This window comes from Pangasianodon hypophthalmus, chromosome 9 (genome assembly GCF_027358585.1).
Source record: "Pangasianodon hypophthalmus isolate fPanHyp1 chromosome 9, fPanHyp1.pri, whole genome shotgun sequence".
Lineage (NCBI taxonomy): Eukaryota > Metazoa > Chordata > Actinopteri > Siluriformes > Pangasiidae > Pangasianodon > Pangasianodon hypophthalmus.
The window spans coordinates 8,235,099-8,262,564 of NC_069718.1; the positions used below are offsets into that span (position 1 = coordinate 8,235,099).

General features: G+C 37.3%; 1 protein-coding gene across 2 annotated transcripts in view; it reads left to right on the forward strand.

The window, feature by feature from the left end:
* Positions 1-22,222, forward strand: part of gabrb2a (gamma-aminobutyric acid type A receptor subunit beta2a) — a 57,556-nt gene extending 35,334 nt beyond the window's left edge. The window contains exons 5-10 of one of the 2 annotated variants that reach the window (XM_026919243.3): positions 1,777-1,859; positions 9,066-9,203; positions 9,581-9,733; positions 16,905-17,149; positions 17,686-17,826; positions 20,453-22,222. In XM_026919243.3, coding sequence (XP_026775044.1) covers positions 1,777-1,859; positions 9,066-9,203; positions 9,581-9,733; positions 16,905-17,149; positions 17,686-17,826; positions 20,453-20,785 — 1,093 coding nt within the window. In that variant the 3' untranslated portion in view covers positions 20,786-22,222. The remainder of the gene's footprint in view (positions 1-1,776; positions 1,860-9,065; positions 9,204-9,580; positions 9,734-16,904; positions 17,150-17,685; positions 17,827-20,452) is intronic. The other variant, XM_026919245.3, reaches the window with a different exon arrangement.
* The last annotated feature ends 5,244 nt before the right edge of the window (positions 22,223-27,466 follow it).

Genomic DNA, 27,466 nt, shown 5'->3' on the forward strand with positions numbered 1-27,466 from the left:
ATGTTCTGAATGTCATTTCTGTTTGGCCATCAGCCAAATCATTTACAACGTCAGACATTTAAATTGCATTGAAATACTAATTACCTCTTTTGAGTGACAAATTATTTTTTTTTTAATTTGCTGCTTGACAGATATAAGCCAATGTTTCACTGATTTGCTCGTCTTTCTAGATGTTGTGCAATCATGGGGCAGCATGTTCACTTCCCCATTTAGCTCCACAGAATTATTATTGCACCAAATATGTGAACTGCAACAAGTGTTATTCGAGGCCCATTGGGGCAGATATTATGCTGCCCCATGCTTGGGGAGGAGCAGTAGACAAAACAATTAATGGGGTTGCCACATTGAGCTAGTTTAAAAATACTCAGAGGCCACCAAGGTCTTGCTTTTTTAACAAATCATTAGAATTAAATCTAATAAAGTGCAGACAATACAGAATTATTTCTGTTGGAATGGATACTCTACGTACATCAGAAATGTGTGTGCACCACGATGACCTTGTTTCCCACACAAAGGAAAGAAGGAAAAAAGAAGAGTATGTCTCCCTTCTCCATTGCAAAGCTAGTGTCACATCTTTTATGTGGAGTTTGAGATGGAAATGGTAAATGATAGTAGCTCTTCTATGTTTGTCTCACAAACAGGAAACACTCCTGTTGTATCAGACCCTGTTGAACAAAGGTAAATCTAAAACCTCTTAAAACGAGCTGCCAGACTGTACACTGGATGACTGTATGTTGTATGTAGCTTATAGCATAAATCAGGTGTGATAGTCTCTCAGCTTAATTTTGTGTAAGGATCAAAAAATCTACCAAAATCTATGATCACGAGCTGCTGCTGGATGCTTCTCAAGTTCCACTGTTTTGCTGTTGTTGCTACGGTGATGTGAGAGACTTGTTGAATGTCTGATGGCAGACTGCAGTCCTGCAGAACAAGGCGTGCCTAGACTTGTTCAAAACGATCGTTTGAATTTATTAAATGAACTGAGCCATGTGCATGAAGCTTCATGTTGATTTTCATTTTTTTTTTCACTTTTGATATAAAAGTAGATAGAGAGCAGTGCTAGGCTGTATTATATAATATCAATCTCATTTTCACTGCTACATCATTTTTGCAGACCTTAAATAAAAGTGTCATTGAACGCACAGATGTTTGTTCGTTTATTATTAAATCTATATATCCTGATACATATAGTATGCCATAGAAATGTCATGATGTGATATTTTGTTTTTCATTTCACCCACTCCTAAGTGAGAGAATGCATTTTGAGCTGAAAAGAACAGGCATGTTAAAAGCAATCTGCTTCAGGTCCTGTTAAAGGAAGGTCTTATTTCATTCTCTGTTTTCTGAAATCCTGACGTGCTCCGCATGGTGGGCACTCCGGATGAGCGGGCCTCCCACAGCACGAGGATATTGAGCAATAAAATTGCAACACACTTCATCGCTTTTCTTTAACGTCACCGCATTTCACTTTTAAGGACAAATTCCCAGCCTGTAGTTATTTAGCCATTGCTGGAGGCGATCAGCTCGACGTGTTAGTGAAGGTCTACGTGTCCGACCTCATCTACTCTCCTTGTGCTTAACTGAATTCAGCAGTGACTCCAGGTCATAGAGGAGTATGGGCAAGGGTGTGTGTGTGTGTGTGTGTGTGTGTGTGTGTGTGAGGAGAAAACTAGAGGAGGTGAGAAGAGGGGTACTTCAGCGATGCTCTTGTCCCTGGTGTCCTTGAGAGGCATCAGTAATAGTGCGTGTGTGTGTGTGTATGTGTTCTGCATTCAGGATCACCACCACAGCAGCATGTATGATGGACCTGAGACGCTACCCGCTGGATGAGCAGAACTGCACACTGGAGATTGAGAGCTGTGAGTAAACCAGGCTCTTTTTTCTGTCTCCTTGCCTCTGTCCTTCTCTATCTCAACGCACACACACACACACATGTACAAGCCTGAGTTCAGACCTCTGACGCCTCCTCCTTCCCTCTCACAATCATCCCGTCATCAATGTGGAGCCGTTTCTGGTGGCCTTTCTTACAGCAGCTGTAAATTAGAGTATTACAGCACTAATAAAAGCCCAACATCTTTGTGCTTATTAAGATGAAGGTCTTTTGAGTTTGGCTATTACTGTCTGTAATTGTGCTAATAAAAATTGAAAGGCATGAGTGATAGGATGATAGGGAAGTGGTCTCTTGTGTGTTTTATCAGCCCCTCTGGAGTAATGGATGTCCATTCGTGATGTGCTCTGTGATGTGGCCGGTTTGATCAGCCACATACCAGAAGCATTAATCAGCACAAACCCTAGCATCCTCGGACCCATGTCCCATTGCATTGCACTCTTTCCTTTTCTCTCTTTTTCAGTCCAATCCTTCAACCAATCACTGCCATCTGATGTCATCAGACTCCTCCCTCTCCCAAGTCACTTGTAAATTCCAGTCACTACCCGATCCAATTTTATAACATTATTTTATAGTATTACGATATGTTTCGTGAAAGCAACTTGCCAACTCTGTAAACATGGATAGAGTAAGTTCTGTCATGCTATGAAAAATTTAATTGAATAGGGAAAGTTGAATCAATTCTTATACAAATTAATAAATAAGGAAACTAAGGAATAAACCATGACAGGGTGTGCTGATAGAGGAAAATAATCAATGACAGGGATAGGATAAGAATATTGTCCAATAACCACACATCCTGATTACTATTATTAATAGCTATTTTATTAAAGAATGACACATTGTAATTTTTGTCAGTTTATAGTTATATTTAATGTTGTGGGTTTTGGATTTTCTCTCCAATTGGTCATCTGCCAATTCCCACCCACCAGCCAGCTCTCCCTTGTCATACAACAGCTACAAACCAGTAAGGGAGAAGGCTAACGTGCTTCGCATCTTTTCGAACTTCTGCTCATGCTGCTTCACAGAGCAGCATGACACACTTGAAGGAAAGCTCTATCTGCCATCTTCCACATACATGAGCTCACAGATGCCCATGATTGGCTAGTGTCGCTGTGATTGACAAGGGAGAGAAAGAATAAAACTCTTTCCACTCAGAAAGCATGGCCAATTTTGCTTCCTAATCCCTAGACACTCGGCCACGGTTTGAACTCTGCTGAGGTGATAGCAGTGTAAGTGATGTTCACTAAGCAAACAGGTGATTTATTCAAGCCAAGCTATATACTCTAACATACATAGTTAAATAGCATGAAATGAAAATCCAGCATATGTATAAGATTATATGCACATGGAGCTATTGTAGAACATGTGATTTCATAACAGGCCTAAACAGTGCAAAAAGTTATTGTTAGGAAAACTGCACATTTCATATCTTCATATGCTGTGATTAAGACTATCCAAAGTATAATAAAGTATAAAAGTTTGCAAAGTGTATAAAGCCTTGTTTTTCATTTGTACTTTTCCTTGTTGTTGGTGAGGCACCCTGGTCTTTTCTTCACATGGAAATGTAGATATAGTGTAACTTTAAAAAAAGGTTTATGGCACATAAATAGACTGTAGTTTTTAGAGGGTACTGCCTCAGTTACAAGGATTGGTACATTTTAGTATTCTTTTTTTTCTAAGATTGTACAGTATGACATTGTCATTATATTCTTTGCTTACCATCATTAATATGGAAGCATGCGATGGATCGACTAAGAATGTAAATCCATTTAAACAGAACGTGGTGGGAAACACTGACGCTACCCATCCACACCCCCTGCGTGGATCATGTAGTGACATCCTCCAGACACACCAGTCAGTTTCCAGACAGAAAGATCTCCATTTCAGATTATAACATTATGCAAATGTTAATTTGCTGACAGTATTGAAACATTAACCATGTTTATATGCAAACATGCAACAGTGGATGGGAATTTAAAGTACAGTCCCATATACAACTATAGCTTTGTCAAAGACTGAACAAAATATGCAAAGTACAGAATCTAACAAAGACTGCAGAAGTGCAAATGATCTAACAATATCCAAGAGGCCCCTGAGGGGTGCAACAGAAAAATGTACACCCTATCATCTGGAGATTGAGACTTGGAAGCCCAGTGAAGCCACAGCCATCCGTAGCTGAGAATTCCAAATCTTTGACTGAAATCCAAGAGAGCAAAACTGGCTGTGCTCTTTAGGTGGGTGGGATGGCATACTCTCTCTCCCCTGTCAATCACAGCGACACTAGCCAATCATGAGCTTCTGTGAGCTCATGTATGTTGAAGAGAGCGGATAGCGCTTTCCTCCATGTGTTATGCTGCCCTGTGATGCTGCAGGAGAAAAAATGCAGATGGCGGCTTCAAGAGTCTCAGATGAAGGACATGTTAGCTTTCACCGTCCTTGGATGGTAGCTGTCGTATTACAGGGGAGAGCTGGCAGGTGGGTGGGAATTGGCAAAAGATCAAATTGAGGAGTAAAATGGGAGCAAACTAAAAAAAAAAAAGAAAGAAAGAAAACAATATCCAAAATCCAGGCAAAGAGTGAAAACCAGAAAGTCAAAGTACAGAAAACAAAACAGATGAGGGCAAACACCAGAAGAATCACAAAACCAGAAAACAGAGCAGGGGTCAACAAATGGAAGGAAATAATAAATACAGCAAATGAAAAAAGGGCTTAGAAATGTAAGCAGTAATGCAAACAAGGATTGAATTAGCAAAGAGTGATACAAAATGAGAGGTATGTATATATATATGTGTATATATACATATACATCTCTCTCTCTCTCTCTATACACACACACACACACACACACATATATATATATATATATATATATATATATATATATATATATATATATATAATGTAACAAGCACCTACATCTATTAACATTATACAAGTTGCAACTCTTTTATCATCATTCATTTAAATTTAAATTTGTATTCATTGCTATCTAGATTCCAAAGTCTCTCTAAGCTAACGTCAGCTTGCTATACATACAATGTCAGGACTGGTCTTTTAATGTTGTACTCACAGAGAATTCTGTTTGTATCCACCCACAGTATTTCAGTATTTAGTAATGCAGTCTGTTGATCTAACTCCCAAATATAAACCAATAAGTAATTTAAACACAGCTATGATGGTTTGTATATTTAATGAACAGGATTTCATGTCTGGTAGAGGTTAATATCAGTTTGTGCTAATCAGGTTTATTTAGATGGGAGGCACAGTAGATAGCATTCCTGCCTCACAGCTCCAGGGTATTTGGAGTTTCACATGTTCTCTCTGTGTTTGCGTGGGTTTCCTACGGATTCTCTGGTTTCCTCCCACCTCCCAAAAACATGGGTGGATTGGCTACATTAAAGTGCTCCTGTGAGTGAGTGTGCATATTCCTAGCTTGTGCTTAGTGTTCCTCGAATAGGCTCCAGAACCAACACAACCCTGATCAGGATAAAGCAGTTACTGAACAAGAAAGCACAAACTTCAAAATCATAAAACAGAACCGTGAGCCAAAGAAAACAAGTCTGTTCTTTTTGGGTAAAACAAATAATAATCTGAAGAATTATTACATAGCAATCATCTCTCTTCATTTCTGAATGCCTTCTACCTGAATAAAAGCAAAAAATCTCACACACTTGCACTTTTTGCAGTGCAAGTGCAAAAGAGTGTTTACTTGGACTTAACAAATAAATATGATATTTTCAATCAAGAAATCTAAAGTTAACTTAGTTTTCTAAACAGAATTGGAACTTTTATTTGTCTAGAAGATGACTTGTGGATCTGGAGGAATTTTTTTTTCCAGTTTACGACTGGAAGGAGTCAAGAGGCACACACTGATGACATCAAATGGCATCGGTTTGTTTAAAGCACAGGAAGTCCATGAAACATAACCAAGGGGTCAGTAATTTTCAAATTTTGGGTTTTTCAAAACCCACCATTATTATTTATTATGCTTATAAATAATGTCAACTGGAATCTATTAACAATTTTAATAAAATGGCTTCTATGGGTGAAAAGTCCTGGTGAAAAATAGCAAAAATATTATTGTACACATTTCAATATATGCCTAATTTTTGTAAAATAAATCTCTACTGAAGGGGTCCATGATTTTTTATTTTAAAAGGGTCCCTGATTGTAAAATGATTGAGAGCCCATGATTTGAAGGAATGTTGAATCAGGAACAACAAAAATAAGTTGATCCAGGACATGCTACTTGAAGAAATCTCATTCCCATTTAGGCGTTTCCACATTGTTTCCATGTTAGTTTCAGTCTAACTGAAATCATTGTGAAACCTAACCTTATAAACCTGTCAAAGACAGGACTGAACATTGTGATATTGTTCTCTGTTAGTTAAGAGTTTCGCTTAACTTAGTATCTCATTATTTGTTAATAGAGAAAAAATATTAATTATTAAAATATTTCTTAATTAACTTAATAACTTGTTATTTCATGCCATTATGTTGACTTAATATCCCGTTATTTCAGCTTAATGTTTAACACCCCACCATCCCTCCATAATACTAATTTGTTGAACATTAGCTTATAATTCTTCTTCTGAACACTGTTTTCCAAATAGCAAGTAGATTTTGCTTTAGTGGATTTCAGCTGACATATAGCTACTTCTAATGATTTGTAGCTCATTTACAAAGGTTCAGGTATTTAAGCTTCAGGTACTCCTAAGACTTAAACTGACAAAAAATCCATAATGGTCTTAGCAGAAGATATTGAATTTAAATACAGACATGTAATGAAATATTATGTAAGTCAAAATAACACTTCAACATTTTTTTTTTTTTACAACTTGAAGTTCAGGGCTACCATACTGTCTCTCTCCACTCCAAACTTGCCCAGAGTTTCTCTCTCTCTCTCTCTCTCTCTCTCTCTCTCTCTCTCTGTTTCTCTCCATCTTCTACACTACTGTTGCTATTTGTTGTCTCTTTCCCTCGCCTCCTCATTACTGTCTCTAGGAAACCTCCTTCAGCATTTTCTCTGCAATTCTCTCACACATTTATATGCTGTATAGCAAACAAATCTTTTTCAAAATTATTTTTTGCCTTCTGTCCTCATTTGTGACCTGTCTATATGCACAACGCTAGATTGTACCATCCCGAGCCTGAACTGCATTGTGTAACTCTATCACATGCAGCCTAATGAGGCATGAGTCTGTGCCTGGATATTTTCCTGGATAAACTTGACGCTTGATACATTTTTAATTGGAACAATTCGGAGCCCACTGATGAGATGGATCACTCCTCTTTATCTCCTATTCAGGCTTGCTCCTCTCTGACGAGGAGCGAGAGGAGTGATGTGGTCTGTTGACAGAAATCAGTCAGTCGATTGACAGAGCCAGACTCACTGGCACAGAGATAATGGATTTAATAGGATCTGAATGACCAGCCTTGAGCTTTCCTCTAGTCCTCTCTCTCTCTCCATCTCTGTCTCTCTCTTCCTCTCTCTCTCCTCCACAGACAGGACGATGATACGGCTAAACAATGTGTACACTCTGCAAATTGTCATGCAGCCAAAGTGCTTTTGCTCTTATCATTTTTACACCTCCCCCCACCATCTCCATTAAGGAGTATGAATAAGCTCTTCATAGCCTTAAGAAAAGCTCATTTTTGTAAAGTTTTTAAAAGCCAGTACCTGCCTGCTAAGTGCGACCCACATGATGCCCTTATATATGAAGACTCAGAAGCACAGCTTTAATTATTTATAACACTAAATAGGGCAGCGGTTCTCATTATGAGTCGCAGCAGCTACACACTGGCACAGATGAAGCTGGATCCTCTGCATAGCTGGGAGAGAAACACTAGGCAAGAACACTCCCTCAACCATGTGTGTGCGTGGTTTTGTAAACAAAATCTGTCCCCGCATTATTTAATTACAGCCTGTCTTGAAATGTTGGCGTTATTGTTAATATTTATCACATTGGGACATTCAGATTGTCATGTAGGACTGAACTGCTGGAGTTTACACAACAGCTATTCACATTGCTTCTCTCATTATTGATTTGTATAGCCAGTGTTATACTTTATTCTAACCATTTTAATTTAACATAGTGTGTGCTCACCAAGCAGCTGTGTTCACATACTCTTGCACAGAGCATTGCATAATTATTCACCCACTGAACTTTTCCATATTTTGTAGTGCTACAAACTGGAACTGAAATGGCCTTAATTGAGAATGTATGTCATTATTCTACAAATATTGAAGTGGGGAGGGGGGAAATCTATATCTTTTGTGAAATTATTAACAAATAAAAACCGAAAAAGTTGTGATTTCATAAGTATTCACCCCTAAATTTGTTCTGGTACAAACAGTTTGCAAACATAACTAGTTGAATTGAGTTGACCTGTGTGCAATTAAAGTGTCATGTGAGCACAGTATAAATACATCTGTTCCTTGTAGGCCCCAGAGTATGTTAGAGAACATACCTAAAAAAGCATAATGGAGACCAAGAAGCTATCAAAAGGTCCAGAACAAAGTTCTGAAAAAGCATCAATCAGGGGTTCAATCCAAAACGTTGAACATCCTGTGGGGCGCCATTAAATCTATTATTAAACAAATGGAAAGAAAATGTTTCACAACTGAGACTCTCTAGACTGCATAGAGGAGGCCATCCACCAAAAGACAGTGACTGTGTAAGGAGCGGATCAGTCAGAGAAGCAAAGTTAATGCTCAACATGATGCTACCAACACCATGCTTCACATTTTTATTTTAAAATAATAATTTTCTAAACTATATTGATCCCCCTTTATATTATGGGCTATTTTGAATAGATTGATGTATAATCACATATAATCATAGTTAGGTCCATTTCAGTTACAGGTCGTAACACTACAAAATGTGGAAAGGTTCAAAGGTGGTCAGTACTTATGCAAGGCACTGTATGCATTTCCGAAAACAATAGACTACAGCAGGAGTAAGGATACAAAAATACATAAAGTATAAAGAATCTCAGTCATCCAGGCCATTTCATGGGTTTTTTGTTTCCTATAAGTCCCCATTAGCTGTGCCAAAAGTACATGATGAAGTTTCTCAGATAGGTGGTGAAATGTCACACCCACCATTCCAGTCATCTTGATTTACTCTAACTAGATCTTCTGATTGACATTTCTCTCATTCTGCCCATGCAGATGGATACACCACAGATGATATTGAGTTTTACTGGAGAGGAGGAGATGGAGCTGTGTCTGGAGTGGAGCGCATTGAGCTGCCCCAGTTCTCCATCGTGGACTACAAGCTCATCTCGAAGAATGTAGTGTTCTCCACAGGTATGTGTTTACCCCAGCACCCATGTCTTAGAGCCACATTTGGGTGACTGATGAGAAGATAAGTGTGAATTGTGAGTGATAACTGAATTGACAATCGAGAATGAACCTGCGTATGCTTTTTGCAAAATTCTTATTACATGGTAAGGTAATAAATTCAAAGGACAGTTGAATTTACATTTACATTTATGGCATTTGGCAGATGCCCAGAGCAACTTACAAAAGTGAATATTTCTTGAAAATTTCCTGTATGTTTGGCTGTAACTTATTTAATGATGTCTTCAGAATAGTGGTTCATTGAAAGACAATAAATTGTATCTTTATTCCCACATTTGGGGACATTACCTTGAAATCTCTTTCTCTCGGCTGCTCTTGACCAGGTTCATACCCACGTCTATCGCTGAGCTTCAAGCTGAAGAGGAACATTGGCTACTTTATCCTGCAGACCTACATGCCATCCATCCTGATCACCATTCTGTCTTGGGTCTCATTCTGGATCAACTACGATGCCTCTGCTGCCCGTGTAGCCCTAGGTAGGATTTTGTTCCATGGGCTTCAGGGAATGGTTTGGTCAAAAATGCAATTTGCATGACGCTACCCTGGTGGCTCGTAACTCCAAATCTGTCTTGGTTAACAGAGTTTTTTTTTAGATAAATCAAACATTGTGTAAATTTACTTTTAGGCCAACTTGTTTCTTGAGTATTGGTTTTGTTGGCTGCTGGGCTCATCCTCATTGCCCTGCGAGAATCCTGCTCTAATTAAGTGTTTTCAGTGCTTTTGGCTGATGGTGCACATATACAGTGTGATAAGATATTGTATCTTCAAGCACATGGTGCAACATATACACAACAACATAAAGTGTGTGCAGTGCAGCAAGAGCAATGAAGAGAAATTACTGTTTTAGTAGAAAAGCGATATTATACACATAGAAGATAGAATAGGACTTTACACAGTATCTTCTAACTACATAGAACTGGAACAGCATCAGGATGATCCAGGTGATATCTTTGTGCAGAGTTAAGCAGACTGACGGAATGATGAATTGATCCAATGTGGTACAAGTTAGGGGTTCCAACTTTACTGTTAGAGCAGAAGAAATGTTACACACTTAATATAGAAGTGTGAGTATAGTCTCAATTTGTCTAAACTAGACACAAACCTTACCAGGAGAGCATAAGCCCTACTGTAGCCTAATGCAGAAGTAAATGGCCACTATGTTTGAGTTTACGGACTACTTATAAATTAGCGGTTGCACCAAGTAGCATAGTTTTAACCTAGCATTAAGAACTTAAAAAGTATATGTACATCCTAGCAATGTTTAATGTAAATAAAACTGTGGTGATTCTGTTCAAAGTGCACAATGAGTTAGAGTAAAAAAAAGCTCGTTTACATGTTTGTATTTAAAACTAACTAATCTAATACTAACATACGATTTAGCACTGACTTTACACCCTGACATACGGTCAAACTTACATTCAGCTGGTGCAATTTGCTGCAATTTTCTGATTGATTGACAGAATTGATTGGGGTGTTAACTAATGCTGTGTTCCAGCACTTCACCTTGCATGCATTGCGGGGAATGTTCTGCCCTTGTTCAAACAAAACAGTCCACTTAGAGCAGCAAGTCACTGACAAAACACAGGCACTTACTAATGCTTTTGTTGTTACCAAGTAGGAAAGGAAAAAAATCTGTATTTTACTTATAAACTTAAATCTCCCAGATTAAATTACGAATAAAAACCATGTTGGTTCATCATAACAATGTGTAACGTTTTATAAAGTAAAAATGAAAGGCTTATGGTTCACTGTGCATGCTACCATTTTGCCTGTGATGTCAGGTTTGTCCTTGTTTGCTAACTCAGGCAAAGTAGACCTGGACTGAGCTTCCATCTATAGGAATATGATTCAATTCGATTTCGATTCAGTGTGCCAAGATGTGATTATAAAACGATCCTTAATGCACCCTAATGGATGTTGATTTTTGATTTCTATAGCTTTGATTTTTTTTTCCAGGAATGACCACTTTCTGCTTTAAAATCAATCATTTTCATCCATCGTGAAAAACACCATGTTAAGTGTTATTCTCCTGTACTGTTTGTTTTATGGCATCTGACTCTGACATCTACAGAATCTATTAAGACAAAATGCATCTAGAGAATGATTATGTTTCACATCATTATTTCTGACTGGCATAATTTTGAATTCATTGATGGTTCCATTGCACATTTCCTGATGTGTACAGCATGCTTCCGGGCTCGTGGATCAATTATATGATATCATCTGCCCAAAGCAAGAGGAGAGCTTTCTAATCATTAGGCCTGAGAGATTCCAGTAGACCACCAAAAGTCCAGTACAATATGTGTAATGTGCACTGGATGCATGAAGTAACCGGCAGTAGAAACCCTAGACGCTTTGTGATCAAGCCTTCTGGCTGCAAGCTTTCCTAAACTAAATTAGATGACGCCTGGGTTTGTGTGGGTGTAAAAATTACCTGACTTCAATAAAGGAGCTTTCCAGCTTTAGCACATCCATCGCTGATCTGATCTTCTGCCTCTGATTATGCTGACAAAATGATCACTGAATGGTCGTTCTGTGGATAAGAAGTGATTTACCCTTTCTACAGTCTGCACAAAGGGACATGTGACAGATTTGTTCAACCTCTGGGTTTATACTTTTTATAGTGAAACACAATAGCTGTATTAGAAGTCTACCTCTTTCTCTATTTCTTTCTCTATTTCCTTGACTATTGCTGTTTCGCACAGTCTGTTTCCTTTTTCTATTTTTTTCTGCCTGATCTTTCTGTCTCTTTCTCTTTTGCATCTTGATTCCCATTATTTGTTTAACTTTCTCTAGAAAGTATGTGTAAGGTTTATTCCATAATTGCATGTGTGCTTCAATGAGTTAATTGTGCGTACAGATGCTTAACACCTTAACCACAACAGAGGTGGAATGTAACAAAGTACAAAACAATTACATTGTTACCGCACTTAAGTCTGATTTTTAAGTATCTGTACTTTAGTGGAGTTTTGACTTTTACTTACTACATTTCAAAAGAAAAATCTATACTCTCTATTCACTACATTTTCAAACATCACTACATTGCTCTATAATCAGTCATAGTGTGACTTTTTAATAGATATGCTCTGATGTCATCTTTTTCAGACCGAGTAGGAGTACATGTTTTTTTGGTACACTCGAATTGTGTAATCTACTTAATTAATCTACTTAATTAATATTTATTAATCACTCAGAACCTTTTATTTAGGCCTGTTTATGTTTCCCCAGTATACACCGTGGCTATGAAACATGTCCATATGCATGTTCATGCACTTGCTCTTTATAACAGTAGCTAGCTAACTTGCATTAGCCAGCTACATGATTACGTTGGATCGAATAGGGTTGGAGTAGAGAGTGAGATTTGTTTCACTTCGGAAAAGCAGCTGTAAGTAAAGTATGATTCATTGTCTTCACTGCGTCAGAATCCCTCACTGTCAAGGACCGATGATTATCAAGAACAACATATTAGGTAAGGGCTGTTATTTTCACTCATCTAGCCTTGACTGTAGACATTTTTTCTCACCTAGCTAGTATTTGCTGCAGCGTTGTTGGCTGCTGCTAGCAGTGAGCTGAGTTTATGTTTAAGAGGTTTTATAAGGTTACTTGTACTGGAGGAAGATGCTGTAGTTCTTCCTCTGGATTTTTTCGCAGAGCACATTTTGGTAAATAATTATGAAATACCAGATCAGATCACTGTAATTTCATGTTGTTTGTTCATTAATGCAATACTGTTCACTACAATTACGTCATGTAATATCATATGGTATCAGATGTTGGGATCTGAGCGCAGTATTGGATCAATAACGAGCACCAGTATCGGCATCGGTGCATCCCTACTTTTACCTTTTAGCATCAGACAGTTTCAAGGAGCCTATCTAAATGCCTAAACAAATTTTAACAGATGTTAAAGTAAGAATGAGACCTAATACGCATCAGTGTAATCAATCTGCTGCTAAGTACACTTGTATTATTACTGCAGTTAGTATTGTGACATTTGGCTAGTTTGTATTAACAGAGTTATTATCATGGTAGCAAACATTTGAGAGATTAGGAATAAAGCTGTTGTTAGTTTGCCTTAGCTGATGTTTTCTAACATTTCCCTTTTCTACTTCAACTTGACTGTAGAATTTAAACCTGTATATAATCTTTTACCTGTGTACTTTTATGTGAATGGAGACTTTCAGTACTTTTACTGGCTTTGGGGCTGTAAAAACAGAGACAGTTGAAGTGTCGTGACTAAAAGATCCACTTGGCCACACATACTGTACGTCTGGAATACAGGCTGTGTATTTGCAGCCTGACCCGTGACTGGGAAAGGAAGATGAAAGCTGCAGATAGAGCTGCACATGGGAGCGTTTCCATGTTTTCCATTAGACAACAGTGTTGTCAGATAGTTGATTTATGGATTCATCTTATGGTGCTTTGAGGATGATAAATGGTGACGTTATATAAGTATTAAGTTTGCCTGGAGTGAGGTTATTTAATATCTTGTAATAAGAAGCTCCTCTGTTCTCTAGGCTGCAGTATCGCTAAGTTTTCTCATAACTGTAAAGTGGGATTAAATCCAGTACTACAGAGATGTATGACTGCAGAGGGATTACACCATTTGGGCTTTGGCATAACTGTTTCTTAAATAAAAAATTATTCCTGCACGAAGACGGAGACATTACCATGGGAAAATAAATAAAAACAAATCTGAAGCATTAAAGTTTAGAATTATAGTTAAGAAATTATATTGCTTTCTTGTGAATGTCTTTGTTTAAGAAAGTGGCCGTGTTTTCACTATGCATCTCTAGGTTGTGATGCTCTAAAATAAGCTGAAATAAAGATTGGTTTGAGGAGGTTGTTTGCTTTCACTGTGACTTTGGAGGCAGAAAATGAAGAGAAATTGAGCTACAACTTGAATGTATTCAGCCACAGTTAAATCACATACTAGTGAACGTCTCAAAATACACAAAAATTGTAACATTAGAACATCAGCAATTGAATATTTTCAAGTCATGTTTTTGTAAAACTCCTTACATTCTCTCATTAACAAGACTAATTTTTTTTCACTTGTTCTCCATTTATTCTTGCTTGCCATCCAACTTGCAACCTGATTAACTGGAAGGTTAAAAAAAGGCACTTGACATCGATTTTATGAAAAGATTTACTGAAAACATTTTTCAACTTTTTGGAAGCTCCACTGTGACCTAAAAAACGCCAGCGGCAGTGCTTTTTAAAAGCAGACATATTTCGACCACCTTGTAGCCGCCTCCCATAGGATTACACATGCGCTGGTGGTTGAGAAAAAATGGCACGTATAAAAGCACCATAAGAGTTCTTTATTTGTCCTCTGGGGAACCCGTAAAGGTCTATGTAACGTGACAACTGAGAGTTTTTCTATCAGAAATGGTCCCAAGTAGATCCATTTTAAGAGGCTATGAACCAATGAACTTTTAAAGACCCCTTGAACATCATTTTTTTCTAAGAGTTTTCTAAATAAAATGACAGTTTAATTACATTGTAAATGCTTGACAGATTCTAGATATTAAGAACATAGTTACCAATAACTACAAGAGTTTGTAACACACACATGTACCCACAGGTTCCTCAAGGGTTTTTAAAGGGTTCGTTTAACAATTACGGGTTCTTAGTTTACACAGTTCTACTTGGAAGCCTTTCTGATAGGAAAACACTTTGTTGTAGGGTTCTACACAGAATGTTTAAAGGTTCCTCCAGAGGGTTAACAGGAAGAACTGAGTGTGATGTCCATGTTACTGTTCTATATTGTCATCTGAGCTAGGTTTTGTTTCCTATTATATTTTATTTCATTCTATTAAATTGGTTTATTATTTAAGGAATAAAGCAGTGTGGGGTGTGATGTTACAGGAAAATAATCAACGACAGGGCGATATGATGATATTATCACCTCCAAATTTTATACCACAGCAATTTGCCAACACCAACATTTATTTTGTTTATAAAAGAATGATGCATTGTGCTTTTTATCCATTTATAGTTACTTTTAATACTGTGAAATGTACATTAAACAAGTTAGTTCCTGTTATCACTTACATTATAGCAGCTATAAACAGTCGTTCCCTAAGCAGCCTCCCTTTTTCCCTCTATTGAAGTTTATAAGACAGAAAAATGCAGCTTGTCATGTTACAGAGCAAGTGCAAAGCTCTCCATCCTGAAGACTTACCTGTATCGGAAAACTTAAAAGAACACCTTACTTCTGACTGTTACATAGGACTTCCAAGTTTGCTAAATAAACATCTCCTCAGAGAAAACTTCACCATATCAACAATTACACACATTTTTACTATAAATATAATAATGTATTAGAACAAGCAGGTTCATATAAAGCTTGCGTCTGGAACTACTGTCAATGCTCCTGTTAATTAATCAAAATTAATCAACATCAACTGACCAATCAGAATCAAGCAGTAAACAGCATTGTGGTATAAAATGGTGTACTATAGTGCTTGCTATAGGGACAGTAATCGGTTACAGTTGATGTGCCTTTCACTAACACTATGTTCCAGTCGAGAGTTGTGGGAGGGAGTTTGTTTTTATCTAAGCTGAAAAGCTTGCCAGCAATTGCCAATAAACAAGTGTTACTGCACAGCAGGCAAGAAGTTATAATATTTGATAACACTGAAGAGAGTCCTAAATTTCCTGCGTACTGAGGTTCATTTTTAGGTTAACAAGCTTTCCAACAAGACACAAACAGGCTGTAGTAATTTGTAATACTGTGATTATAGTGATATGAAATTTTTTATATAGGCACAGTGCTGTATTACCCTGATTTTATGAACTGCTGTATTATACCGTGATGTGCCTTTTCTTCTGTCCTTGGTGTGTATTCTGTTGTTATCCTCTGTATACTACAATATACTACATGATATCATACTTTAGTTGCTGCCTCACAACTCCAAGGTCTTGGGTTTGATCTCAGAATTCCTGGGATGGGCTCTGGATTCACCATGAGCCTGATCAGGATAAAGTGGTTACTGAAAGTGAGTGAGTGAATACCATACTGGTGTCTATACATTACTGGCCTTAACTAGTATTTAAAGCTGGAATTTATCTTGTTCACATGTTTCTCGGCATGCAATAATCCAAATTTTATCTTTAGATATGGCGGGTTTCTTGATTGAGGTTTTTTTGTTTCAATTTTTCTGGCTCAGGAATTAGCTCCACCCCAGACGGAGCAGAGTTGTTCAGCACCATTGGGAGTGGAGTGAGATGATGAGGAAGGCTTGTTGATTGAGATTCTCCTCACCAGGCAGCAGTGACCTCAAACATTACAACCTGCTCCTTTAATAGTCGCACATGCCTAGTGCTGTACAATTAATCTTAGTGAAGTGCCATACTGCCATCTTTATCACAGTTTTCTTCTTGCCCTAAATGTAGTTAATCAGCCAAGACATGTTTAGTTTAGTGTCTTTATTTTTTCCACTGGAGTGACGAGGCTAATGAAGCTAACAATTAAACAAAGCCTATAGCCCCAAGTTTATCGTTGATGAAACTGAAATAAAGACTCCAAATTTGTTTTGGCTGTTCGACTACATTTGGAGTAAGGGAAATTGTGTATCCTTCATTGCTTTACTGTAGGACTACACAACATATTGATGTTTCTATGTACTGTTACACTTGCAGGTATCACCACGGTGCTGACCATGACCACCATTAACACCCATCTGAGAGAGACTCTTCCCAAGATCCCCTATGTGAAAGCTATAGATATGTACCTGATGGGCTGCTTCGTCTTTGTGTTCCTGGCCCTGCTCGAGTACGCCTTCGTCAACTACATCTTCTTTGGTCAAGGCCCCCAGAGGCAGAAGAAGGCAGCTGAGAAAGCAGCCACCGCCAACAACGAGAAACTCCGACCTGATCCGAACAAGGTAGCGTGCGTTCAGACGCCTGCAGAGGAAAAAGCGGATTGTTAGGGTTTTGTTGTCCGCAGCTGTTCCTCTGCAGTGGCTGGTTTGTTATTTTGAGGGCTATGTGTTGTGACTTGTAGCCGTGCCCCTTTCAGGATCAATGGGCTTCAGGTTTTGCTACAATTCTGGAAATTCATCTTTTCCCCCCCAGCGGCATAGGCTTACTGATCAACCCCGTCTAATGGATACTCACCCACCAAGGGACGTTTTTGTGGGTTTTTTTCTCTCTCTGGCAGAGCAGAGCTCAGTTTTGGTAGCAATAAGTGGTGACCTTGCCGTTTCACAGGGTAAAAGTCATCTCTCAGCTGAGGGCTGGCAGGGCATCAAGCTGCTTGCTTCATAATCTTTTTGAGCTGAATGAGCTAGATGTGCCAAAATCCTTCTCTCTTTGTCCCTCTCTTCTCTTTCTTTCTCTTTCTCGCTCTCTTCCTCTCTATATCTGAGTGTCGTAAGCTTCCATTTCCCGAAGTAACAGTGCTGATTTTGTGTACTTGCAGTGGATGGTGGGAAATGTAGTTCAGAGAGACGATGCTCTGTATGCCAGAATGAAACAGAGGGAAATTGACGTGTATGACTCGATGTGGGATCCAATCTTTGCCGACGATGCTGCATTAGGACTAGGCGAGCAGAGACTTAAGGTACTGCCCTCTCGACTCAGAAGTAAAAAAAAAAAAAAAAAAAAACTGGATCTGCATCGATATATACGCAATTAGAATGAATAATGACACCAATATTCCAACCACCTGAGTTGTTTTTTTGTAATTCATCGATTTTGGTTGGTTTAGAATAGTGATGATCATCATTTCCACCACTTCCACTCCCCTTTTTTTCCATTTGATTTGCTGTTTGCACCTGAAGCTCTTTCCCAGTGCGCATGAGTTTTACCATTCGCCCACTACAAACTTTTTTTTGGTTTGAAAGAATGCTTAAGTGTTGGGTTTCTCTTTGGAAAAGCAATAAATAGTTAAGTTATTAGATTCTGGGACTGTTATGATCTCCGGGTGCAGGGAAACTGATCTTGGTGGAGAAAATGGAGTGTGCCAATGAAAACTATGGAATGATATTTGCGCCATTAGGATTTGGATTTTGCTCATGCTATATTTAGTTGCATTTCAATTTAATCAATTGCTTTGGCTCATTTCTTGGAGCAGTTTAACATTCTCAAAAGTCTAGGTGCATTTGTCAAAACAGCTTATATGGGACAGCACAACATTATAGTTAACCTGCAAAAGTTAATATATACAAAAAATAGATAGATAGATAGATAGATAGATAATGCAGATTTTGGTAGTGCAACACATTTCAAATTCAGTGCATAAAATTTAAATCAAATTTAAATCGATGGACTGAAATTGGAAGTTGGATGAAATTATTTTTAAATTAAATTTCAAGTTAAATTCTGGTTTAAAGTCTTGTGTACAAATTAAAATTATGGAATATGAAATCAATTTAATTAGATTCGGTTTTAAAACGTGATGTACATTTTTAAAAGCAAGCAAAATAAAATAAAAAATAAAAAATCAGATTTACAAAACTCAAATCCAAATATTACAAATATCATCCTTCAATTAGGTTATTGTCCAAACAATGTAACCTTAATGCATTTTGCTCTTTGTATGGAATACGGAGCAGAACACTATTTTGAACACATGGTTTTTATTTTTCAGTACTGAATTTCTAAGCCACTTTTGATGATAAATGACACTTTTAACTCTAGCTTGTCTGTTTTGTTTTTTTTTTTGACTGACTTGTATTGATGTGCAGACTGTTTGGTTTTTTGACCTTTGTCCAGTTTTTTTATTGTGGCTTGCCGTCCTCAAAACCTCTGTGTTTCAATCCTACAACAATTATGCAAATCGTGCGTTTGTTACAAAAATTAGTCATCGGTGGCAGTTTTAGCAGCTCAAAGCCATTTAAATCAGCATGACAAAGAGATCATGAAAAAACGAGTAAAAAAAAAAAAGGATGATGCGTTTTTGGGTTAGTCATTTTGGTGGTTAAATCAGCAGTCATTGTACAATAAAGACTAAAAGCTTCATGACAAGACTAACACCCACGTTAGGAAAGAGAGGAGCAGTGCAGTTGCTTTTCTCCTCAGTAGCGGAGTGAAACAGAAGAATAGCAGGAGTGCCTAGAGGAGCTCAATCTCATCCTCTCCTCGTTTTTCCAGCCTCTTCCTCTCTTCATTTCAGCAGCCTTTTCCCTCACCGCTCTTCTGGACCTTTGTCTTCATGAGTTCTCCTTTTCCTTTGCATTTGTTTGCCTGATTATTTCGATTTGCAGACAGAATTTTAACCATAATGTGGTTGAAATTCGGAAATGGCTATACATATTTGACATTTTGCTATTGATTAAACAAGTAGTAATTGTATGTTTTGTATTGTCACAAATCTAAGTCAATTAGGAGTTAGTCTAAGAACTGTGATCAGGATGTTACAGATAATAAAGGCAAAATGCAGAAACTACAGTTTGGTTCAAAATTGAGGCATGAGTGAGGCAAAGGTTTTGGGCATTTAATTTTGCCTTTAATAAATCAAAAATGTATTTAAACCTGCTGGTCTAAATGGTTAAAACCTATGGAATGATGTTTATGCCACTAAGATTTGAATTTCAATATCCAAATCAGAATTTTGCTTTATTTAGAAATTTTATAGCATTGAAATATTTCACATTTGATAATTAAAAAATTATTAAATTTTTTAAGACTTCAACACTTCAGCTGAACTCATCTTGAAATTTATATTCTAAAATAACAAAATGATTTATGAAATGTACAAAATTAAATTTGATCAGCATCAAATTCAAATTCAAAATTATACAATGCTAGAGCATTTCAAGAGAAGCAAAGATTTTATTATTGCTATTTCAGCCAAATGGCAGTCAAGAAATGATCGATTCCCTGCCCTCACCCTCTACATCTGATTATTTTACAACTAAATTTGATTAAATTGCTTTAATTCAACTTAATACTTGATATACAATGTCAAAATAAAACAGAGAAGTTAAGATTCAAATCGTAATGGCATAAATATCATTGCATATAAAACATCTTTTTTGTTTCATTGGTAACACAGTTTCTGCAGTTTGCCTGTGTAGAGCAGAATAATACAAGAGCTTTGCTTCCATGCGAATCATGACATTTCCATAACACTTAGTGTAGCTTCATGTAGTTTTTAGATTGTTTTTTTAAGCTCTTAAAAAGGGAAAAGGTCAGAAAAACATTACATAAGACAGATATAATCAGGAAGTCATACTTTTCTACAGATGAATCCGGATGATATCCGGCTGACCACAGTGGAGATGAAGAATGAGATGGGTCCTGGCGATCTCTCCCGTGGTCTGGGCGACCCGCGAGGTGCCATGCTGGCGTATGACAGCTCCACGCTGCAGTATCGACGGGCAGCACTGGCACGCCACAACTACGGCACCGGTGCTCTGGAGAAGAAGAAGAGCCGTCTACGCCGACGTGCTTCGCAGCTCAAGGTCAACATCCCTGACCTGTCTGACGTCAACTCCATCGACAAGTGGTCCAGGATGGTCTTCCCAACCGTCTTCTCATTCTTTAATGTGGTCTACTGGCTCTACTATGTCCATTAAGAAGGGCCCGGGAGAGAATAAAGTACAAAAACATTCAAAAGATAAAATATATAAAACACTGAGTCCCTTTTATTTCTCGAAAAATAGATTTTATGGAGGCAAAGGAGTCAGGATTGGCTCTTTTTTTGTTCTGAGAACACCATAATGACTGACAAAGACACTAAACACAACCAGACTGAAAGTTGCAGAATTTTAATAGATCACGTATATTGTCATTCGTAACTTACTCTGTGGACAAATATTTATGCTTGCGTTTGCATATATTTTAAAGTTTTTTTTTTTTTGTTGTTTTGTTTTTTTGCTGATTATATCTATTTACTTTGTAGCCAATGCTATGTGTGTCCAGGAAAGTTTTAGAGATGATTTTTTTCAAGGGCTCATCCTTCAAAGCCCTTTTTTTCCCCTATAGTTAAACTGTTAGACATCTTTTAAAAGCATGCTTTGGTTTGGTTTTTTGTCTACATCTCTTGCTGTGAGATGAAGCACAATGCAATTTCATTTTGAATAGCTAAAGATCCTTCTATTCTACAAAAAAAAACATTTGATTTGGTGCAATGCAGAGCACTGAGTCTCTAAAAGGAAAACAGGGTAAACACACACCAGGTAACTTCATCATAATGTTGGCATTGTTATCGGCGCAGATGTGAATGGGGCAATAGGGGGCGCTCTTTCCTATCAACCCAACAGACTTTCTTCGCCCCTCCTATGGTGGGGACTTTTGAAGGTGATTGAATGAGATTTGGGCAAACATCAGTTGTGTGGATTGTTTGAACCCCGTGGCTGGACATAATGAAGATTCTCTTCATCCTCTTAATTCGACAAACTTTTGTCTGGCTTTGTTCCAGATCCAAGTCATCAAAAACATCACACACTCTTTATCTCTACTCACACGTGAGTGGGACATTATGGCTGACTGACATCTCTCCGACATGATATAATGAAAAAGGTGAGTTCCATAAAAGATATAATTATAATCCATTAACATTACCAATAGATTTAAGTTAAAAAAGAGCTTATAGATGATATTAAATCATGTTAAAAAGAATTTTATAATTCATAGTTATAATATTAGGTGTTAATGTTACAAATCATTATTTAAGCAGGTATATTTTGGTGTATTAGCTTTCTTATTATAAAAGATCTCTACTGGGATGCGGAGAAAAATTATCTAAAGGAAGAAAAAAGACTGAACTTTCTCAAGGCCTGCACATGTGAAAAGGATGGTATGGACAGAACAGAGCGTGAATGAAATATTGTTTTGAAGTCAACTTTTCAGAACAGGGAAGTATCTGGAAAGATCAATCAAGGCATCTGTAAGGTGATTTTGTATCAAATCCTGTACATTATAATGATATTTCATAATGATCTGTAAATATATATTGTGTAATGACTGTCAAGAATAACAATATGTATCTAAATTAAATTATTAAAGCTGAATTGAGCTTCTCTTTTTGGAACTATGTGGAGGAAAGCAGGATGTAATGGATAGAGTGGAAAAAGGAAGAAAAAACAGAAAGAACAGAAAAAAATTAAATATGCTGAAATGAAAGTCTGGGTGTTGAGTTAACATGTAAGGCAATTAAAAGTGGAACTATGGTCAAAAATGTAGTTAAGTGAAAACTCAAAAATATCTATAAATCTACTCAAGTATTAAATATAGTAACAAATAACTTTACTGTATGGTGAGCAAATGAGAGACTAGGCAAAAAAGAAAGAGAAAAATAGGGGAATAAGAGTGCTGAGATGTTAATGAAAAAACAGGGCTTTAAATGACATTTTTACTCTAAATTTGTGCGACTGTTAAAAGCAACTATATTTGCATTTACAATGAAATTACACCTTCCTCAGTGGTACACTGTACAAGCTAATTATCCTCTTGTAAATTTAGCAATGCAGGCTACAGTTCCTTAGCTAGTGCTACCTCAGGAGCTTCCCTCTATGGCTAACAAATTTTGAGAAAAAAATCAATCATATATAAAATATACTGCTAGCACTCTTCTAATGATATTAGCTAGCGATCATTAGTGTATTATGAGCAGGAATGAGTTATGTATCTCACTAGATATGAACTTAGCTAACATTAGCCATTTTAGTAGTTAGCGAGCAGCCTAATGTACAGTTAACTTTGCTTCAGATTGCTTCTGTAGATTTTATGGCTGGTAAAGGTATTATGTTTTTATTCCCCAAATGTAAAAGATGTAACATTTCTTTCTGTAAGAGTGATTCTCAGCTGACGTTGGAGCCCTGGATACCCTGGATACCAGGGTTGCCAAGTCTGTCTGACCAAACTAGCTTAATCAGCTAATAGCCAGTGAAAACTAGCTAGTAAAATTCCAAACTCCAAATCTGACCCTCCAAAGTCCTGTATTATCATGAAGATAAAAAACAAACAAAGAAACAAAACAAACAAACAAACAAACAAAAAAAAAACAGTTCTTTCATTAATCTTTAAAAATGGACTTGTATTAGTACATATACACTCAGCAGCCACTTTAATAGGAACACCTGTTCAACTGCTCATTCATGCAATTATCCAATCAAGTCGCAGCATTACAGTGCATAAAATCATACAGGTCAGGAGTGTCAGCTAATGTTCAAATAAAACACCATAATGGGGGAAACGTGTGATCTCAGTGACTTTGACCATTACTCGGTTGTTTGTGCCAGATGGGCTGGTTTAAGTATTTCAGAAACCTCTAATCTCCTGGGATTTTCATAGACAACAGTCTCATCAAAACTAAACAGTTAAGGCAAGGTTTCTTAAATCTTCAGCTGTCCAGTTTCAGTGATCCTGAGCCCACCGTAGCCTCAGATTCTTGTTCTTGGCCTCCAGGAGTGGAAACCGATGTGGTTTTCTGCTGTTGTAGCCCATCCACCTCAATATTTGATGTATTGTGCATTCTGAGATGCTTTTCTGCTCACCATGGTTGTAAAGAGACATTATTTGAATTACTGTAGCCTTTCTGTCACCTCTAAACCAGTCTGGCCATTCTCCTCTGACCTCTCTCATCAATGAGGCATTTCCACTAACAGAACTACCGCTCACTGGATGTGTTTGGTTTTTCACACCATTCTGTGTAAACTCTAGAGACTGTTACACATGAAAAATTGTGAAGATAAGCAGTTTCTAAAATACTCAAACCAGTCCTTCTGGCACCAACAACCATGCCACTGCTAAAGTCACAGAGATCAAGTTTTTTTCCCCCTCATTCTGATGTGAACATTAACTGAAATTCTTGCGCTGTATCTGCATGATTTTATGCATGCACTTCTACCATGTGACTGGCTGATTGGATAATTGCATGGATGTGCAGGTGTACAGGTGTTCCTATTAAAGTGATAAGGAAACTATCCCTATTGCAGGGAACCACGCATACACACATTCACACCTTGGGGCAATTTAAAGTCACCAACTGACCTGTGAAAACCCACATGGAAACAGTAATCCAAGCTCCTGATTGAACCAGGGAGGCTGGAGCTGTGTGGTGGTAATGCTACCCGCTGTACCACTGTGCCACCCACACTAGTTTAAGCAGATTAAGAAGTAAAATGTATACTCTGTTCATTTTAATTATAACCACAGCCCACATATATCCAGTACATAGACTATAATTTTAAGAATGAAAAAGCTCCAGCATACCTTTGTATTTGTCTCACAAAATGGATCATTAATGTGTGCAAATTCCAATCACTATCTGGTAGCAGCCAGTTGAAAGGAAAACCGTACAGACCTGGTAACCCTCAGGCAAAATATCTTGATATTAAAAATGAATTTTAAAAAAGTGGACTGATTCCAGGTGGTGTGATTTTTAGTGGTGAAATTAATAGACAGCCCTTGACTGAAGATGACTGGACGTGGTATCTATGTAAATTGGTATGGATATGGATTTGATGTTTTAAATATAGCTAATAAATAAAGCAAAAATGCACAGACACGAAATTGACTGATTTTCTGGCCAATTAACTTTAAGATTTAAGAACCTACTTATCTAAATGAAATGTAAGGAGCAAAAAGTACAGGTTACATACTCCAAATATAATTACTTAACAACGAATCTTTTCATTTTTAAAAAAATTATACTACAATAATGAATAAACCACATGGAAGTATACTTAATTATAGTACTGAAGTAGAATTACTTCAGTATTTTTCACCTCTGTGTATATCAGCATTGCGATAGAAAGAAAATGGGAACTTGGCCTATAGGTGTTTCATTTTTATCTGTGAGAATATTGACTTGGTTATTGGGTATGTGGTCCAATTTAGGTATTTACTAAAATTGGTGAAAAGCGATATTACAGATAGAAACTGAAGAAGTCATGATGGGGTCATTCTCGATTGATGATTGCTATTATGCTAGCTGTTTTTGATAAGTATCTGCCAAATAACAAAATATAAATGCATTGCCTACAGTTCATTATCTTATACTTGGATCACAACATGGCTGATATTATGTGTAAGTATGGCACTTTTTACTGACACTTTTTGAAGCAATGTCTTGTGCTGCATATTTGTTGTCCATTTCTGGTTTGAAAAAGGAATTATGATATTATGTAGCAGAGGTGAGTATGAGTCAGAGAGAGTGTGTACTCCGCTGCGTATGAAAGATTTTTTTTATCTTGGTTTTATGGCTGGCTGAGTTTTGGAGAATACTGATAAAACCCGAGGAATATATAATGGATGAAAAGGCAACACATCTGCTCCTGTTGGGGGAAAAAGTGAGTTCTCCATTCAGCCACGGGGGACATAAAGGCAGAAATGCATGAACGTTCCTCCACACTGAAAGAATGGCCCTGTAGGCCAGAAGGGTCAAAACATGAAAAGCATGTGGAAAAAAGATTTCTTCCTCTCACTCCCAAAAAACACACTCTCACACTGTTTTCCCTTATTACTGCAATACATATATATATATATATATATATATATATATATATATATATATATATATATATATATATATATATATATATATATATATTTCCTGGTGACATGAGCCACAACAATCCAGCAAAACCTATTTCTGAAATTGTACAACCATTGCTGCTTTGTCTTAAAAAAGCTGTTTTGAAAATTTCCGCGAGTGAAATCAGCAGTGGCATCTCACTGAGGTGAAGTCCAGCAAACCTAAGAAGCCATTTTATGTCTCTGACGGCTGAGAAAGCCCATAGGTGTTAAAATGTTAATTGGATTTTTTTTTTTTTTATCGAAGGGCTTTGGAGAGCTGCATTTAAATTGGAGCAAAAAACATTTCAGTAACGTGCAGTGAAAATTGCATTCAGCTTCTTCCCCCCTCTTGTGCTCTACAGAACCAAATTCTCCATGAACTAACTCGATTCTACAGCTGAAAGAGCTTGAAGGTTCAAAAATCACAATATCAAGTGCAGTTGAAAAGAAAATATATCTCTATCAGAAAAAAGAGAAAGATGAGCATGCCTGTGAGATGGACTCTGAGTGAAGCAGAGGATTAAAAGCATGAATTGTGTCCACTAGAAGGTGAAAGACTCATATCTGAAGCTGAGAGATGAGTCTGTTTGCCAGGGAACCAGAGAAGACTGTATCAAGTAGTGTTGTGGTACTCAAGACCGGTCTTGAGATCACAAATCAGTGGTCCCAGTCTTGTCATAAACTCAGCTGAAATTTTACTCTGTCTTGTTTTGGCCTACATACACTCAAAATATTTTTTTGACACCACCTGGGACCATGACATCCATGAACAAGTACTTTGTAATATTCCCATTACAGTACAAAATGTAAATGTCTATCTCTGCGTGTGAAGTTATACAGCATCTATACAGTTATACAGTGTGACTATGTTTCAAATTACTTCATCCTAAAATGTTTAAAATAATATAGCACAAATACATACAGCTGTTTTTGGTCTCAGAATGCTGTATGAGCCAAAACAATTTCTAGCATTTAATGCATTTTATTTACCTGCTGTGTGGTTAAATCAAAGGAAATGAGCTTTGATTTGCGAATCTGTACATGGACTGTACTGTTTCCTGTTGCATTTCTTTAAAAAAAATCTTTTGTATAACTAGCAACCTGTGTGTCATTTCATTTACCTCATGCAAACTCCCTAACCACCCCACCCCATGTGTGCATTATGTAGCAGTGATGTAAAATAGGATCAGGCTGCAGCACTTGCTAGAAGAAAGGGCTATGCTTAACATGTTCTATGTACTGTATGTCCTGTGTACTTATTTGTACAAAATGATACCAAAGTAGATGGGTTATATTAGTTAAAGAGGGTCTCGGTCTTGACACGGAGTTGGCCATGTGTGGTGTTGGTCACATCTTGGTCTTGTCCTCCTGTCACACTTGGTCTTCACTCAGACTCCAATGTCTATGGTCTTGATTCAGTCTCACCTAAGGTGGTCTTAAACCCAACACTTCTCCCTTTGTGAAAAATGATACAGTCTTAAACATGCTAGGACAGAATTGATCTCTAAATCACAAACACAAAGTTATACTAGCATTTTATTGTCATAAGCAAAGTAGTATGGCAATATGACTGTGTGACTGAAAGTAGTATGTCAAAATGAGGTCCATATACAGCTCATCAAGCTTACATTTTATTGTATTTGAAAGAAAACCGTATTTGAAAAAAAAAACCAAAAGTGTATACTCTCTCTCTTTAACACACACAAGTCACACAAATTAAATCCTTGCTCATGAGC